This window comes from Mytilus galloprovincialis, chromosome 1 (assembly GCF_965363235.1).
Source record: "Mytilus galloprovincialis chromosome 1, xbMytGall1.hap1.1, whole genome shotgun sequence".
In the NCBI taxonomy this organism is placed as follows: domain Eukaryota; kingdom Metazoa; phylum Mollusca; class Bivalvia; order Mytilida; family Mytilidae; genus Mytilus; species Mytilus galloprovincialis.
Genome location: NC_134838.1, coordinates 78,636,920 through 78,655,969, shown reverse-complemented (window position 1 = coordinate 78,655,969; position 19,050 = coordinate 78,636,920). Strand labels below are relative to the sequence as shown.

At 32.8% G+C, this 19,050-nt stretch overlaps 1 protein-coding gene across 1 annotated transcript in view; it reads right to left on the bottom strand.

The window, feature by feature from the left end:
* Window positions 1–3,766: 3,766 nt before the first annotated feature.
* LOC143085077 (metabotropic glutamate receptor 6-like) overlaps window positions 3,767–19,050 on the bottom strand; it is a 65,526-nt gene continuing 50,242 nt past the window's right edge. The window contains exons 2-7 of the mRNA XM_076261255.1: window positions 15,525–15,741; window positions 14,109–14,396; window positions 12,294–12,596; window positions 10,904–11,030; window positions 6,076–7,012; window positions 3,767–4,532 (exon numbers count right to left, since the gene is read on the bottom strand). Of these exons, the coding sequence (XP_076117370.1) occupies window positions 4,179–4,532; window positions 6,076–7,012; window positions 10,904–11,030; window positions 12,294–12,596; window positions 14,109–14,396; window positions 15,525–15,741 (2,226 nt within the window). The 3' untranslated portion in view covers window positions 3,767–4,178. The remainder of the gene's footprint in view (window positions 4,533–6,075; window positions 7,013–10,903; window positions 11,031–12,293; window positions 12,597–14,108; window positions 14,397–15,524; window positions 15,742–19,050) is intronic.

The window sequence follows — 19,050 nt, the reverse complement described above, 5'->3', positions numbered from 1 at the left end:
TAAATATTTATATAACTATAGGTACTGAATTTCAGTGAATGTTATATTAAAATGACACACCCCTACCAACAAAAAAAATCAAAGTTACCCCCCCCCCCCTTTCCGTGGATAAACTAGACCCACAAATTCATGTACAATCAACAACAATAAACACTGAAAACTAAAAGTGAGAAACATGGACTACCACAAGGCACACGCTGCAGTTCAAGGTATGTTGTCATATGGATTACAGGCGCCTATTACAGGTCATTCAGGGTATAGTATGTAGAATTAGTATAAAAAAAAAACGGTCACTGGTGATATTTATTTGAGCTCGTTATTCATGCAAAATTCAATGAATATGGAGACCTCGAAATAATTACAAGGACAATCAATCATAGGGTAAAATATAATTTATGTTTCATTAATGGACTTAAGGTTAGATGTTATCCAAAATAAATGCCAATCAGTAATGGATTGCAGCCATTCAATTAATGATACAAGTGGCAAGGCAAATGTTCACATTAATCTGTACCGATATAGGCTCCAAATGTCCTCCTTTAGTGGTAGTCCTATTTTTAGGAGGCTCATACGGAGACGATAAGATGATGCATATTCAGACAGTGTTGCATATACTGTATACATGAAGAGTGTAAATTTTTTGGTAGCTTATATTTGTGGGAATATCTTTAGTGCTTCTGATCTCTTCATTTTTTCATCCACACATCATCTTATAAAATATTTATTTTTTGCTTGAAAATCACGCATGCGCAAAATTTTTTTTTTCGATTTTTTAAAAATAATTCGTTACATTGATTTTATCTAAAAAGAAAATGAATGGAACAACTTTTTGTTCCGTTTTCTGTATTTGGTTGACAATTTGTTAGTAATCAAAGACAACGGCGAAAATGTGTCCCCTGTGATGTGTGAAATACTTGATTTCGACCGACTTTGGGCTCTTCTGCAGACAGAAAAAAATAATGAACGAGTGATTTTAATGCATCAGTTCTGTATATCGAATAGTTAACTACACGCAAGTAACATACAAAGATACTGGCGTTATAGAATTCGTTGTCTATGGGTAAAAATGGCCGTTTTTTGCGGCGAAAATGGGCCCCCCACTCTATGTGGTTTCTTAAAAATTCTAAAGAACTTCTGAATAATTTAAAATCTCGATCTTTATCTGCAATTAGTTCTAACAAACTTTAGATTTTTTAACCCTGTATACCACCATTCCTCATGTGAAATAACATTGAACGGAAAAATTATTTTATATTTCTTCCTATGTGACGTTTTAATTGTATGACGTCAAACACGCGAAGCAATGCATGTGATTTTTAAGTTTGAGAGATGCTTTTTGTGCTTTTTTGTTAAATATAAGTTTGTTTTAAGATTGTGTCAGTGATGACTGCTGTGCCACTAATTTGACTATTTTACCTATAATGTCTGTTTTGTTCACGCATCGTTTTAAATATTATAGAATGTGATGCGACTGTCGTACAAGTTAGAGGATTACCAGGTTCCATCTACCACTTTCTACACTTGAAAATGCCTGTACCAAGTCAGGAATATGACAGTTGTTGTCTATTCGTTTGATCATTTGATTGGGGGCTTTCCGTTTTGAATTTTCCTCGAAGTTCAGTATTTTTGTGATTTTACTTTTTAAGTACTTCATGGCCGACCAGACAATGATGTTATTCTGTATTAATATATTCAGCTGCGCCGAACGAATGAAATTCGGGCGATTCGGAAACCAGGTGTGCAATCATGATCAGGAACTATAAATGGGTAAGCAGTTACTGCTGCACATGTGGCTACCATTGTGATACCACTGGTTTAATCTTAGATCACTTAAACTTATGCATAACAAAGAACAGACATATACAATATACGAACCCTCGAAAAAACAAACAAAAGTATGTGTTGTCCATTTTACACCATGCTTAGGTCGCAATTCTACATGTGTGTATATCCGTGTCCAGTGAAACGCGGAATCTTGGTAAAAACCATAATTTGGCATATAATTAAAGAAGTTTCTCTTCATAGTAAAATTGTGTACTTAGTTAAACACTGGTGTGGGCACACACTACCTTAATTCTAAACTTGTATTTGACGTGGCTGTGTACTTACACATCCTGTTATTGTACTAGGGTAAATTATCATCTTAACAACGTGTTATAGCATTCTTTTTTGTTTGTCCTCATGAAAATTACTTTAACTGTTTAAGTCTTTGTTTGATGATATCCATATGTCGTGGCTCTGTACTTCTACTACATCCTGTTATTTTGATATGTTAATTTTTAGTATTCTTCTCTTACATATTTGATAAATTGTTCTCTGTACATGTGTCTTTTTGTGTTTGTTTTTGTAGTTATTAAGATTATAACAGAATGTGAACTGCTGTACCTCTATTTTTTTTTTACATCTTTACCTATTATTTATGTTTTGTTCACACATCGTAGGCAGTATAATATAAATTTATGCGACTAGCATACAAGCGAGAGGTTTGTCTATCTTTAAAACCAGTTTTAATCCACCATTTCTACATAAGAAAATATCTGTTCCAAGCCAGGAATAAGACAGTTATTATCCATTTGTTTGATGCTTTTTAACTTTTGATTACATACTTTTGAATTTTCCTACGAGTTATGTATTTTTGTTAATTTACATTTAACTTACATGGGACAGATATTTCTCCAAAATCAATTATTCAGTTTTCGCTAATTTTTGTAAAACTTAAAATCAGGTTTATATGAATTACGGCAAAAATAATGCTGCCTCAACAAGAAATCAAGGATACGAGGCTGATATTTTGTATGCTAGACCCGCGTTTCGTCTACTTAGGACTCATCAATAACGCTCGATTATAAATCTAAACTTAGTCCACTTGCTTCAAACAGAAGGTGAGCATGCTGTGTATAAACAAGTAAAACTGTTACTATTGACAGTGTACAGTTGAAGTTTCTAGGTAAACATTTCTTAATTAACAGCTAATTTCTAATGAACCATTTGCATAATATGAAAGACCTAATATAAGAACTCACTTTGTCTCTTCTCTTTAGACATATTTGTCTATTATTTCAGAAAACTACGAATCAATTCAGGGAGAAATATGATGAGACAATCATGGACAAATTCGTTCCTTAGTAAATCGTATTGGCTGTAGCGACTGCGCGTAAGGTGTCGGACCACCAATTCACTAAACCGGAGGTAATGATATGAAATAATATCAATTTCAGAGCACAACACGCATATATTAGGAATAAACCATCAAGTAAACGTCTAAAAAAGCATTAAACAGATAGACCAACTATGCTCGAGAGAGTGAAGGAAATACATCTACGTCTATGACTTATTAGTTTTGAATGTCCCATAGTATCTTCCTCTTTGGTGCAAAGCAAAAACGGAACTATGTATCAAAATGTATCTTAAACATAATGTCACCATAGCGACACTACCTTTGGTGGCTGTAAGTTTACGTATCTTTGAACACAGCAATGACGTTTTTTAATTGTATAATTGCAGAGTTTAACAATGTCATAATTTGTTTCAAGAAGATGCGATTCATTAGAAAGTTCGAGGACTTTTATAATGATAGATTATGGAAATCAACAAAAGATGTTTCGAAGAAATTATTCAACGAAATCTGTTCACCCTTTTGCATGTCAAAGTAGAAGTATCTGTGATGAAAGTCGGAAGATAGCTCAAATATGACAGATCTGTACTATGCCACCGCCCACACGTCCAACTCTTCTTATTACAAAAGGACTTCTAATCAAAGACATAATCCAATATTTTGATTGTATTTCGTAGTATTTTATTATTGTACAAATGAGGACAACCTTATCCATTTATGATTCTTGAAATAAATGATATGTATATGTCAGTACCGGTTATTAATTTCTTCCTAGATTGACATATGTCATATTACAACAAGCCCTCTTGAGACTTTCTTAGAAAATTCCATTTACATTTATAAGGGTTATGAAGTTTGTGGATTAAACATAAATTGATTATAACGTCAGAGCAAATCAAAAACGCTTATGTGAATACTAATTGAATATGGTGGAAATGCATTTTCGAAATTACCATAAATTCTGTTCAATAAAACGACGAACATATCTTTTACTATCGCCTGTATCCAGACGCTTGATGCAAGTATAAAAGTTTCTGTTCTGACCGATAATAAAACATTCTATTCATTCGGAATGATTCTCTGGATTTCCTGTTTGAGTACTGTTATTATTTACATTAGCATCCTCGTCACATGACAAATCATCCATGTCGTCTGAAAAGACGTCATTATAAGTAGTCTGCGTTATCTGAGTGTTTGCATTAAGATTATTAAATAGGTTTCCATTAGGGCACGGAAGAGGAAAACTTCCGAATGAGTTTTGGCGTCCGGACTTGTAAGAATTGTTGTACATTGAGGCGCCTTGTCTGACATTTTTATGAGGCTGTAGCAAAACAATATATAACTTCGGAACAAAAACACAAACAAGGGCAACTGTAGCACTGATACTAACGCACATGCACAAAGATGTAACCTCAATCTGAAAGAAACAAAAATAAAAATTTCATAATTATAATGGTTTTGATAATCAAGCAGATATAAACAATTCTTAAAATTAGATAGTTCCAATTCAAATTTATAGATTAGAAATATGATAACAGACATTTTAAAAATTGATATACAACAATTTAGCGATATATTTTGGCATACTGTTACAACGATAAGTTTAAGTTAAGATTCTTTAAATACTCGGGTGAATAAGACGTCAGTCAAAAACCTTTTAAGTAAAGAAAGGTTATGAACATTTTAAAAGAAACTTTCAAAGTATTCCATCAACTTCGGAATTCCCTAAATACAAAGTATTGTATTAGATAGTTAACATATAATATAGATGTACTGCGTGTTTTAAAAGTCAGTGACATGTACTTGCTGTGGTGTTTTTTTTCTCTCAAGATGTAAACCCTTTCCCTGTTAATTCCAATCTGTGGAACAACACAAAGTATAAAAATAAGCAACATTACAGCCGATTCCATTGAGTGTGTAGTTAAAGGTAGAATTTTTGGTTAGCTTGCTTAGCAGCTGAGCAGTAGAGTCATTATTAGGTGAGGTATACTACCCTTCTTTCGAAGTAGTCTAGTCTTACAGACATAGATTGATTACCCGTCGGACTAGTCTACTCTCAAAAGGAGGGTAGTTTACCTAGCATAATAATGACTTCACACGGTTCAGTTTACCAAGAATTATAACTTTCCCTACACACTCAATGAAATCGGCTGTAAAAATGTATAATTTATATTACTTTAAGATAGATAATTTTCCGACCGTGCGAGGGCTGTATAACCAGTTAAGTTCGTTAAAAACTTCCATCATCATGTATGATTTCAGAAATGCAATAACTCCATAATTGTGGTATAAAAGTTAAAAAAAAAAAAAAAAGGGACAGATACAAACGCAACATCAGTGCCAATGAATTATCGAGGTTAATGAAAGCAAGCTCACAGTTCTTTTCACCTAATACCACACTAATGAATGTTCTTTTTTTTAAGGATTAAACCGAGTTGTGGTCTTAATTAAAATGACTGTTCAAACATAACAATGAAGTATCATAATTACTTAAGTTTATTTAGTATTGTATGGCGTTTCTCGGTGTGGCAGAGTTAATACGAATTTAAACGCTTAATTGTCTACCAGTCTAACTAAGTGCGAAGTGGCTATATTATACTCATTAACCATAAGCACTGGGAAATTCTTTATTTTCAACCCCAAAAACACACACCTGAACAAATGAAAAATGTACATATATCTCCGTGTCGTGTTATTGATGTTCCTTCATTTCTTTCACATTATAGCCATGCCACGAAGGTGAATGTAGATGAATTATGGGTTACTTATTATTTTCACTTTAGTGATATTAATATCCCAGACAGCGACACTACATTTGTAGCTCTTGGCAGAGATTAAATCCAAGATTGCTGTAATAATTCAAGCATAAAACATTTTTTGAAAAAGGCAAAAACATTGAAATACATTGCTTAAGTTCTGTAAATGTTACCTAATGTATTAAACTACATGTACACACTTACCTTAAAATCACTGCTAGCACCAAAGTAGATTGCACCAAACGCAAGCCAAACTATGCAAGTGCTGTACATTGTAAATGCTATACATTTGGCTTCATTGAAGTTTTGAGGAATTTTCCTCGTTTTAATACCATATATGGTACAAAGTATGATTAAAACAATATTGTATGTCAACGATGCAATAATTGCAATCTGACTTGCTTTACATTTCAAAACTTGAAATTCGGTATGTTGTCTTGTATAAATAGTATCCGGTTTTTCAAACCCAAGCCACGTTAATCCTCCAACAATCTGAACGGATACAAGAGCCATGCAGATGATGATTTGTGACTTTGGACTAGTATAACTCGGTCGCTTAACCATTGCTTTTATCCCATTGTTGAAAATTCGATAAATTCTGTTAGTCTTTGTCAACATTGCAGCATATATTAAACATAAGGAAACTCCTAGACCGAGTCGAATGATCGTACACAATATTATAGTTGGTGTTGCTAGCATAATTAAAGAAGTACCATATGCCATTAAAATACCAACCAGTAAAACATAACACAACTCCCTCCCAGATGCCATGATAATAGGCGTATTGTTGAACTTTATAAAAACAGCTATGGTCAGTATGGTGCTGACGATTCCAAAACTAGAGAATGCGATAGGTAGTATTACCCACAAACTGTTCCATTCCAATTCCAATAAAGGTAATGGTTTACAAGATGTTACGTTGTCGCTTGGTTGAAAGCCATCTTCGCAGTCTTTGCATGTCTTTTCATCGACTAAATATTGGTTTGGTCCACATGGTATACAAATCCAACAGCAAGCTGCGTGTTCCCTTTCTACCTTTTCTTTTTTATGTCCAAATGTACACGGCTCACTACACACAGAATTTGGGACTTCATTAGGGTCAGCCTCTTTCCAGTTCAGAAAGCTACTGTTGAGCTTCAATCTAAAAGTATACAAATCTTAGAATTTCATCATTTCAGAATATGCTACAAAATGAACATCTTAAGTCTCTTTTTATAAACTGTACACTTAAAGTTAAAATATGCATATGGTGAATACTAGTATCTATTTATAAAGTGTACACTTAAAGTTAAAATATGCTGCATTTTGAGTATATGTTATATAATATACACCTAAAAGTTATGATTCATGACGACAAAACCCACAAGTCATGTAAAAAGGGTCGACATGGTTTGGGTTGTACACAAGGACAGGCTGTTGCAATACTGAATTTATTCCAGTTGATAAGAACAAAAGAATTATATAATGATTCCAAAAATATGACAATTCATCTAATAAATTGATGTATGAATGTCAAAAGTATATATAGTTTAATTATGTTATAAATGAATTTTGGATAACGCTATTTTAACACACATATGAATTGTGGATTATTATAATTCATTTTACACATATCAATTTCTGATATATATTAAATATTCATATATGCATTCTTTCTACGTTTCTTGACTGTACATCTTGTACACACTGCAGTCGAGAAATGTTTTAGTATAAATGGCGATTTAAACAGGTTCATAACAAAGAAAATAAAAACGACTTTAACACTTCCAACATTTCAAATGAATGTTTCTGTCTTCTCTTAAATTTCTCCGTCCACAACGAAGACATGTTAGGATTCGGCTCCGTCCGCGTCGCTTTGCATTTGATAAAGAAAGTCTTTGAATAAGTGTTGTACTACAAATGATAGCATGTTACATGTCTTTGTTATTTTCGTCATCGGCTTGTTGTTTCGATGGAGTATATAATATACATATCATGTTTAATCTCATGTTAACATCTTTCGTATATTCCTCCAGATTTGATATGATTTTTAGCTCACCTGGCCTAAAAGGCCAAGTGAGCTTTTCTCATCACCCGGCGTCCGTCGTCGTCGTTAACTTTTACAAAAATCTTCTCCTCTGAAACTACTGGTCCAAATTAAACCAAACTTGGCCACAATCATCATTGGGGTATCTAGTTTAAAAAATGTGTCCGGTGACCCGGCCAACCATCCAAGATGGCCGCCATGGCTAAAAATAGAACATAGGGGTAAAATGCAGTTTTTGGCTTATAACTCAAAAACCAAAGCATTTAGAGCAAATCTGACAGGGGTAGAATTGTTAAACAGGTGAAGATCTATCTGCCCTGAAATTTTCAGATGAATCGGATAACCCGTTGTTGGGTTACTGCCCCTGAATTAGTAATTTTAAGGAAATTTTGCTGTTTTTGGTTATTATTTTGAATATTATTATAGATAGAGATAAACAGTAAACAGCAATAATGTTCAGCAAAGTAAGATTTACAAATAATTCAACATGACTGAAATGGTCAGTTGACCCCTTTAGGAGTTATTGCCCTTTATAGTCAATTTTTAACCATTTTTCGTAAATCTTAGTAATATTTTACAAAAATCTTCTCCTCTGAAACTACTGGGCCAAATTAATCCAAACTTGGCCACAATCATTTTTTGGGTTAGTAGTTTGAAAAATGTGTCCGGTGACCCGGCCATCAAACCAAGATGGCCGCCATGGCTAAAAATAGATCATGGGGTAAAATGCAGTTTTTGGCTTATAACTCAAAACCCAAAGCATTTAGAGCAAATCTGACATTGGGTAAAATTGTTTATCAGTTCAAGATCTATCTTCCCTGAAATTTTCAGATGAATCGGACAACCTGTTGTTGGGTTGCTGGCCCTGAATTAGTAATTTTAAGGAAATTTTGCTCTTTTTGGTTATAATCTTGAATATTATTATAGATAGAGATAAACTATAAACAGCAATAATGTTCAGCAAAGTAAGATTTACAAATAAGTCAACATGACTGAAATGGTCAGTTGACCCCTTTAGGAGTTATTGCCCTTTATAGTCAATTTTTAACCATTTTTCGTAAATCTTAGTAATCTTTTACAAAAATCTTCTCCTCTGAAAATACTTGGCCAAATTAATCCAAACTTGGCCACAATCATCTTTTGGGTTAGTAGTTTGAAAAATGTGTCCGGTGACCCGGCCATCCAACCAAGATGGCCGCCATGGCTAAAAATAGAACGTGGGGTAAAATGCAGTTTTTGGCTTATAACTCAAAACCCAAAGCATTTAGAGCAAATCTGACATGGGGTAAAATTGTTTATCAGGTCAACATTTATCTGCTCTGAAATTTTTAGATGAATCGGACAACCCGTTGTTGGGTTGCTGACCCTGAATTGTTAGTTTTAAGGAAATTTTGCTGTTTTTGGTCATTATCTTGAATATTATTATTGATAGAGATAAACTGTAAACAACAATAATGTTCAGCAAAGTAAGATTTACAAATAAGTCAACATGACCGAAATGGTCAATTGACCCCCTTAGGAGTTATTGTTCTTTATAGTCAATTTTTAACAATTTTCATAAAATTTGTAAATTTTTACTAACATTTTCCACTGAAACTAATGGGCCAAGTTCATTATAGATAGAGATAGAATGTTCAGTAAAGTAAGATGTACAAACACATCACCATCACCAAAACACAATTTTGTCATGAATCCATCTGCTTCCATCTGCTTCCTTTAATATTCACATAGACCAAGGTGAGCGACACAGGCGCTTTAGAGCCTCTAGTTTTATACTTTCATCATAAATTATATTATGAACACGAGACAAACGAGACATTTCAGTGTGTCCACTCTTGTTTTTGCTTTTGAAGAAGATATGACAGAATCGAAGAACCATTTATATAAATTGAAAACCAAAAATAATCATTGATGGAAGATTTAAGCAAAAAATTTAAGGTGAGCGATTCAGGCTCTTGAGAGCCTCTTGTTTAGTTTTTCAATATTTGGGTATATGTATGTGAATTTAAAATAAAGAGTTTACTTTACATGTTTAACTCCGACGCATTTTTGCGCCTATCCCAAGTCAGGAGCCTCTGGCCTTTTTTAGTCTTGTGTTTTGTTTTTTTTTTAATTTTAGTTCATTTATGTGTTGGAGTTTAGTATTACGTCCATTTTCACTGAACTAGTACACATTTTAATTAAGGGGCAACAGCTGAGGCCCACTCCGGGTGCGGGATTTTCTCGCTGCATTGAAGACCCATTTGTTGCCTTCGGCTGTTTTCCGCTCATTGGTCGGGTTGCTGCATCTTCCCAATTTCCATTCTCAATTTTTTTTGTCAATTATGACTATAATGTTGATGTTGTAAATCATAATTCTCTTTGTTTCTATTATTTTTTTAAAAAAGTCCGTGCTGACAAATCTTCAAACATTTTTAACCTACTCTTTACATACACTATAACATTGCTTCAGTTTCAAGTATTGACCACAATAACTGGAAAACAAATTATATAAAAGGCATATCTGTGTTATACAATGATAATAACAAAAAGATCATTATACACGTTAAAGGAAAGCTCGTCAAATACAGTGGTTGTTTTCAGAATTGTATATAACTTAATATATATTTTTCTATTTGCCTAATACATTGATACCGAGTATACCTTATCAACGTATTTGATTGGAGTGACACGACGAATGTCGCATGTGAAGCATAATCTGCTTATCCTTCCGGGGTTCCCCTAGTTATTGAAGGGATTCGTATTGCTCGATCGTTAGTTTTCCATGTTGTGTTTTGTATATAATACTGTATTTTTGTCTTTTTCGTTTTTTTTTTTACCATATCGGTGTCACTTTGTTTTTGATGTTTTAATGTCTCTTGTGGTATCATCATTTGCCTAACCCTTTCTTTTGGATTTAATATCATTTCGTGGACATTTTATTTTCCTTATTACGTCATTACATCAATGCTACAAGTATCAAATGATTATTCCATGTTGCACAAGTTCAAATGTTAGTTAACAAACCTGTCAATCCATTCCCCTATCTTGACATAGCCATACCCGTCCGTTGATAATTTCTGATATTGATAGACGTCATAACGACCAATTCCATCACCTTGACTATTAAACTCCACTATATCACCAGCAATTCCTGAATATATAATGAGATTTCTTTATATTAGCAATTTGAAAAGTTATTCTGTTTTCTATTACCACTAATCTTCTTGATTCAATTTGATATTTTTGTTAATATGATAAAAAAAAAAAAACAAAAAAACAACTCTGAACAGGTTTTATATAAAAATAGACTGTTTTGCCTTCTCATAGACGTATTCCCCATATCTATATCCATATTGTAATTTCATTTGCATACCCTTCTCATTTATCTCCAGGCTTAATCTGATTCGTTCAATATATCAATGTTCGGCCTTGGTAATGGTTTATAGGTATGTAATGATTGGCGTTGCACTTTTATCAAATGAGAATATAGAGTTTATTATCAATCCTAATTCAGTTTTTCCCTATATATGGGTGTTTAAAATTCCATTCGCCTATATTTTTAAATTTTCACCAAATATTTGAAAACAAGGAATTAAGATTTGATGAATTTTGCTATTCAAAATATAACAAGGATCAAGCAAATTATGTGAATGACCCTGAGTGGTTTTTGGCTGTTTTATTGTGACCTGTTGGTTTCATCCTCACGAAAGGTTAATATTCGTTTTGCTTCAGTTTTGTTTTTCATTTTGTTAGCCATATAGTTGTTTAAATCCACGTAATTTATTCTACAACAATACGAGAAAAACAATAATAGAAGGACAACGACAACCACTGTTTGACTCTTTGCTTTGAACAAATACACATTGTGTGTAAGTGAACTATATTTTGAATATGCTTGCTGTTCAGAATGAATAATTAGTGCATCTGAAAACGTCGGTTTAATCTAGGTCGAAATCAAATTGCACAGGCTACTTCTTAGGAGAGTTTACTTGCATCTCAATTTACTTGTATACTCGATAGATGCACATGTGGAGCAGGATCTGCTTACCCTTCCGGAGCATCGGAGATTGTCTCAAGTTTTTGATGGGACTCGTGTTGTTCGGTCTTTAGTTTTCTATGTTGTGTCTTGTGTACTATTGTTTTTCTGTTGGTCTTTTTCTTTTTTAGCCATGGCGTTGTCAGTTTATTTCAATATATGAGTTTGAGTTTCTATATGTAAGGCTATGGGTAATCAAGTTTTGTTAAGCACACCCTAACTTACAGATATTTTCTTTTCGGTACATACATTTTGTAGTTCTATGACTTAACATAAGTGCTGAAATGTAAAACATTGCCTTAAATTGGTTCAAGTCTCGTGCGGTAAACACTTTTTTCAAACTTTAACCTTTTGAAAACAAACTGATTGTGTACCTACCTGTAAAAGATACATTACGGATAAACTCCAACAATTCTTGTCTATTTGGTGAGTTCAGTAAAGGACAGTGCTCCATAACTGTTGTACATTTACTTTGAAAATAATTATGGAGTGCATGAGCTAATGCATATACCGAATCAATGACAAATTGTACCAGTCCTTCTTGCTCATATCTATGTTTTGTACAATTGTGTCGCTTTATATCCCTTTTAGAACAGTTATACACTTCTCCCCAGTATTCTTCGAACCATACATTCTGTTTATTATTTTTTAATGTCAGATTTGAGAAATAATCATCGAATTCTGAAAAGAGAAACAAAAGCAACGTCAAAGTTTTTGCAAAAAAAAAACTTTCTTTTATAAAAGTAAATATAATTTTTTATGAACAAGTAAAAAAATGTTTTGTTTTTTTCGTCCCCTTTTCACAAATGTGACCTACTGAATTAGACTATTTACCGGGTTTGTAATAACATGAGCAACACGACGGATGCCACATGTGGAATATAATCTGCTTGACCTTCCGGAGAACATGAGTTAAGTCCAAGTTTTTGGTGGGGTTCGTGTTACTTAGTCTTCAGTTTTCTATGTTGTGTCTTGTATACTATTATTTGTCTGTTTGTCTTTTTCTGTTTTAGCAATAGCGTTGTCAATTTATTTTCTATCTATGAGTTTGACTGTCCCTCTGGTATTTTTCGCCCCTCTTTTAGTGTATTGGTGTTTTCTCATGATCGTACAACCAAAACCTCAACTTCTCAATATTGTATAATCATCAATAACAGCATCGTCCTTAATGTGCATGTTCATTTTTGATATAAATCAGGCCGTTAGTTTTCTCGTTTGAATTGTTTTACATTGTCATATTGGGGCCTTTTATAGCTGACTATGCGGTATGGGCTTTGCTCATTGTTAAAGGCCGTACGGTGACCTATATTTGTTAATGTCTGTGTCATTTGGTCTCTTGTCGACAGTTGTTTTATTGGCAATCATACCACATCTTCTTTTTTATATGAAATATTTGCCTCTGGAAGGTAAGCAATGAGTTGTGACAAAGGATCATCATTTTCTGGGCGTTCGACCCTATCAATTCCTGCTATTGGCAACTTACACTTGTAAATTAAAAGAAAGTCTGTTTTACAATGTTTGTCAATCTTATTTGACGCAGAGGTCAAGTGAACATATATGGCATAGATCCCATTATTTTTATTTCGTTTAATTTTCTTCTATTTATTCTTTCTTCCTTAATCTAACAATTCATTGTCAGTCTATGTTCAGATTACTATATTACGTATGACCTAGTAGTTTGATTATTGCGCCTTGCAATGTTATAGCCTTTCATCTATTGCTTAAGACTATATTAAAAAAAAACTAAATTTATTGTTTTGTCTGTTTTATTAACGCTCGATTTCCTGATTTGATTTTCATGAAGACGCCATTAGTTAACAAAATACACGGCATAAATAGTACATGCATAATAGCTATCTGAATATTAATTGGAGTTTTAAAGTGAGAAGTTAAGGAGATCATGTAGAATAAGCGGGTTAATTGCACATAAATTTCTGAAACGTATAAGACGTCTTTACTTGATTAATAAAGTGTTAGCCATAACTGATAGTTTGCTGGTACATGCAATGTTTCTGAGTATTTTTGGAGCAAGGTTGATAGGGCAATTGTTGGCTAGATTTCAATATCAAGTCATCGATACACTTAATTCATTTTAGTTATTCAGTTCTTGCTAATTGTAAGACATCGTTGACATCTTACCTTTCACAAATACACTTTCTTCATAAACAAGATAAACAAAAACTTCGGAATTACCTCTAATATCGGATCTTTTCGGAAGTAAAGTAATTGCTCCCTCTGCCGCTTGTTCCTGGCCCACAACTGGATGCACCTTAGCTCCCCAGCTATCACTAGCAAGGAACCAAAGTTCAGATGTTTTGTTTGCATGCATAACTGCCTCCAGAAGATGTTTTGCATTATCTTCGTTCACAAACATTACTATCACTTTAGCTTTTTTAATTTTGAATAGGTCATCAACTGTTTCTTTAAATAAATCTTTCGTCGGGTCACGTGATATCACAAAAGATTTGGCGATGCATATTCCTGAAAAATAAAGTAAAAAAAAACATTACTTCATTTCTTTCAAATAAGTGAAATTAAAACGTGTCAAAACTGTATCAGTTTTGTGAGATTCAAAGATCAGAGCTCTGACTGGGCCTTTAGTAGTTAATGCTATAGTAGTATGACATATATTGTATAATTTCATTGGTATGGGGTAAAATAATGAAAGTGTTAATTAGTTCGGCATCTACAATTCGGAAATGCATAAAACATTTCCGAATTATAGATATTAAAGGACACCTTACAGTTTTTGGATTGATTTATTTTTTGGTTATGCGAAGACACAATAATTTTATTGGTTAACTTCATATCGTAGCGTAATGAGTATTTTATCGCGGATCAAAAGCTTACAGCTCAGTACAAATTCAGATGGGCTCTTTCATCGGATTAATCAAATTTCGTTTTTGGTTAATGTCGAACATGAATGCAAATCTTACAGTCTTAGTTACTGACATCGATATTTGTATGTTTGTACCTATTATTAACCTTTCAATTATACAATGTAAATTTGTAAAGGTTAATATATTACAAATGATCATATTGATTGATTGCTGGTTGCCTAACGTTCAGTGTCAAATTTTCCAATCATGTTTAAAACGAGAACAAATTAACGATACATTCAATTCGTAGGTCCTATAATAGAGGCAGTTCGGGATGAAGGTCGGGAAAACTTGGGACTGCCACTGGAAAATAAGGTTGTTATGGATATGAACAGAAACGCTGACTTGAAACATGTAAGCTACGGACCACTCAAAAAGTTGTGCAATGACCTTGGTCAAACTCTTTACACGAGGCTTCGGGTTTGATGTCCCATTTTGACCGGACGCGGTTGCGTACTTGTACATGTAAATACCGCACAGCCAAATTAAAGTTCTACTTTTGAAAGGATTTTAAAAATAACTGGCAGACGAAAAAGGACAAAGAGTTTTCTATTTCCAAATCACCATTGGGGGTGATCAAATAATTTTTTTCATTTTATGTGGAATCTTTTGGTTCTATCCAACCATTTAACTGACAAAAATATTGTTTTACGTTAATTTTGTCTTCAAAGGACTTATTTATGAAAAATACCAGACAGTTGCACTTTCCTAAATCTATTATTGAAAGTACCTGATAATGTGGCCCTTTCCTTAAAAGCACCAATTCCTTTGTCTCCATAGTTGCCTTCATCTTGAATAGTTATAACATAGTTCCAACTAAAATATTCAGCAATATCAACCATAGCTTGTGCTTGATACGAGTCAGGGGGAACAACTCTAGAAAAGTACTCATATCTGCTTTTATCACTGAGATCAATGCTAGTAGAAGCATAACTTATCTGCGGTATCTGGAAAAAAAAGAACATAGTAATTTGTGGATGTTGATACGTCAAAAAATGTATTAAAGATATTTTCTTTTGATGAAAAACAATAAATAGATACAGTCCATGGAGTCTGATATCGCTCAGTTTGACATATCATCTTTGATCGGGTGTTTTACTCTGGTGATTAATTGATTAAATTTAGATTAAATTTCAGAATTGATTTATGATTTATCCGGTTAATGGGAATCAGGCCGATTTTGACACCGCAAAAATATAAGTTATATGGATATAATCAAGTAAAAATCTTTTTATAAAATATAAAACTGTTGGAATCACTGAGGCTGTCATTAAAACCAAGTAATTGATGCAATCTTGTCTTGTTTTTGTGTAATTGTATTAGTATGATATACCGTATTGGTGATGCCATTATCATATTTCAATGATCACATTTTTATAAATCAAATCAAATCAAATCAAATATTTTATTATAGTCTCCCCTCTCTACATGTACAATACAAACATGAATACAATATATATGTTCCGGACCATATGAGTATTTGGACCATACGCGTATGGTCATGACCATATGGGTATATACTCATATGGTCCGACCATACGCGTATGGTCCGGGTAGTTAACAGGTGCATTTATACTTACCTCTTTATATAACACATCTAGTTGTCACGTCATTAAAAAGACACTACCAAAGGTCATTTATTCATTAAAAATTAGTAATTTTAAGATTAACAAAATAAAATAAGCAGTTTCACACAGAAAATTTCATCACTAGTCAAAACTATAGTAAACACATTTTTTTTTCATTACCGATATGTTATTACGAGTGAATGGCAAAATGTCGACCTGGGAAGATAACTTCCAAAAATATCTTAATGAACTGTTACACAAGAAGTCAACTGTTTTACTATAACCTGACGTAAAAGTCGACAGGATAAAGAGTCTAATAAATTGCTTACTTTTGAAACTTAATTTAAAATATAATTAGCATTAGCAGTGCAATATTCATCATTTTTTATACTTATATGTGTTTTGTTTTAATAAAAAAAAAAAAAAAAAAAAATGAACGACGTCACCGGCAAGGACACTAGTTTATTTGTTAAAGTTGTCTGGTGATATGATGTACTTCAGTCATGTTACGATATTGGAGATCTAGAGCTTTTTCACCGTTAACACATCGGAATAACCCAGGACCCTATAAAAGCTATGATACCGTGTGGACGTAAATGTCACCCTACGCATCCATGCAAGAATACAATTAGCGATGAAAACTAACTTTGGCATCAATATTTAATGTTATTTGAATTGTAAATAATACAATTGCATGTAACAATCATTGTTATTCTATAAAGTTTTCTCATACATATTATTAAAAATATACCTGTATGGTCCAAATACTCATATGGTCCGGCCCGTTTATAACCAAACGAGTATATACTCATATGGTCCGACCATACGCGTACGGTCGGACCATACGCGTATGGTCGGACCATATGAGTATACGCATATGGTCATGACCATACGCGTATGGTCCAAATACTCATATGGTCCGGAACATATGCAATATGTTTTAATTAAAATACAAAACAATCTTAAAAACATTCGAGAGCCACTCTCAAAAGAGTTATGAGAGACTTTTACATCAAAAAAGGACAGCTCGATAAAAATACAAAACATTTTTATCGATATAAAACATTCTTCCTTTGAATTAAAATATCATGGCAGATTTAGGCAGAATAAAAGCACAAATTTTCATTTGTAAATAAAAATATAAATTTTTCATCATCATTTAAGTCTAAAAAACCAATATTAAAAGAAACTGCTCTAGTAAAAACCTCTTGTCTTGCATGTGAATATAAAGGGCATTTGAGTAAAACATGTTTCTCATCTTCAATGATTTCTGTTGCATACATGAATCATTAAAACAAAATCTATTTTCACTTAAAACCCCTTCATATCTGCCTGTTTCAATTCTAATCGGCGCCACACCACATCGAAATTTAGCAAAGGCGCTTTTATATTTTCCTGGCATATGACCACTTAAATAATGTTCTTTATAATATTCTTGTTTAAATAATCTATAGGTACGCAGTTTACTGCGATCATTTGTGTTTAAATCATTACACCATTTTCTCTTGCACATATCAAAAACATTACTTTCAATATTCTTAATATCATTTTTACTAAAAGTACAGTTTATATTACAAAAATTTTCAATATTAAGTTCTCTAAATTTACTATGAACTCTAAAATTCCAGTTTTTAATTTTACTGTTACATATTCTATTTGCCCATAAAACACTTTTTTATAAAGTCTGGTATCATTCATTTTCAAAAATCTTGACCAATTTCTAAAAATACGTGACCATTGTTTAATTATACATGGCATCTAGCCCGTATCTCCATATAAAGATAAATTTGGGGTATATTTTCCAACACCCATAAAAAAATCTCATGGCTCTATTTTTAATTGCATTAATACATGTAATTTCCCTAGCTCCCCATATTGAGGCACCATATTCAATAACTGACATAACCAGTGTATCAAAAAGTTTTGTAAAAATTGAAAACTCAAAACCACCATTAGCTTTACTTTTGGCAATTAACAAACCTAATGCCCTACTGGCAGACTTAGCAACAGCTTTTGCCATATCTATATAATTCAAATATTCATTTAACACTAGTCCCAGATATGTATATTTTTCTACAATATCTATGCTATTATCATTAAACATAAATTGAAACTTTGTTCTTTGTACTGACTGGGGTCTAAAATGAACAATTTTTTACTTGCTTAAATTTACAAGAAGATCATTAGTGTTACACCATTGACTTAAAATGTCTAATATTTTTTGTAAATCTTTTTCATTATCACACATAAATACAATGTCATCTGCATATACAAGTACAGAACCAATATCATCATCAAGTTTTATGCCAACATTTAACCTCTTGACCTAATCAATAAGATCGTTAATAAAAATAATGAACAAAAGAGGTGATAAAATGCACCCTTGCTTTAATCCTAACTTTACATTGAACCATTCTGTCATATGGCCATTTATTTTAACACATGACTGTACATTATTATAAATAGCATGTAATGCTGTTAACATTTTCGAACTTATACCCAATGACTCAAGTTTGGTGAACAATAAGCCTCTATTAAAGTCTATACTGAATGCACAAAAAGTTGAAAGCTTTTTTAATTTTCTGCTTTCAATGATAGTTGTTAATGTATACAAATGGTCAATAGTGCTACGGTCTTTTCTAAAAGCATTCTGTTCATTACATTATCTAAAAATTCATCAAAAATAAC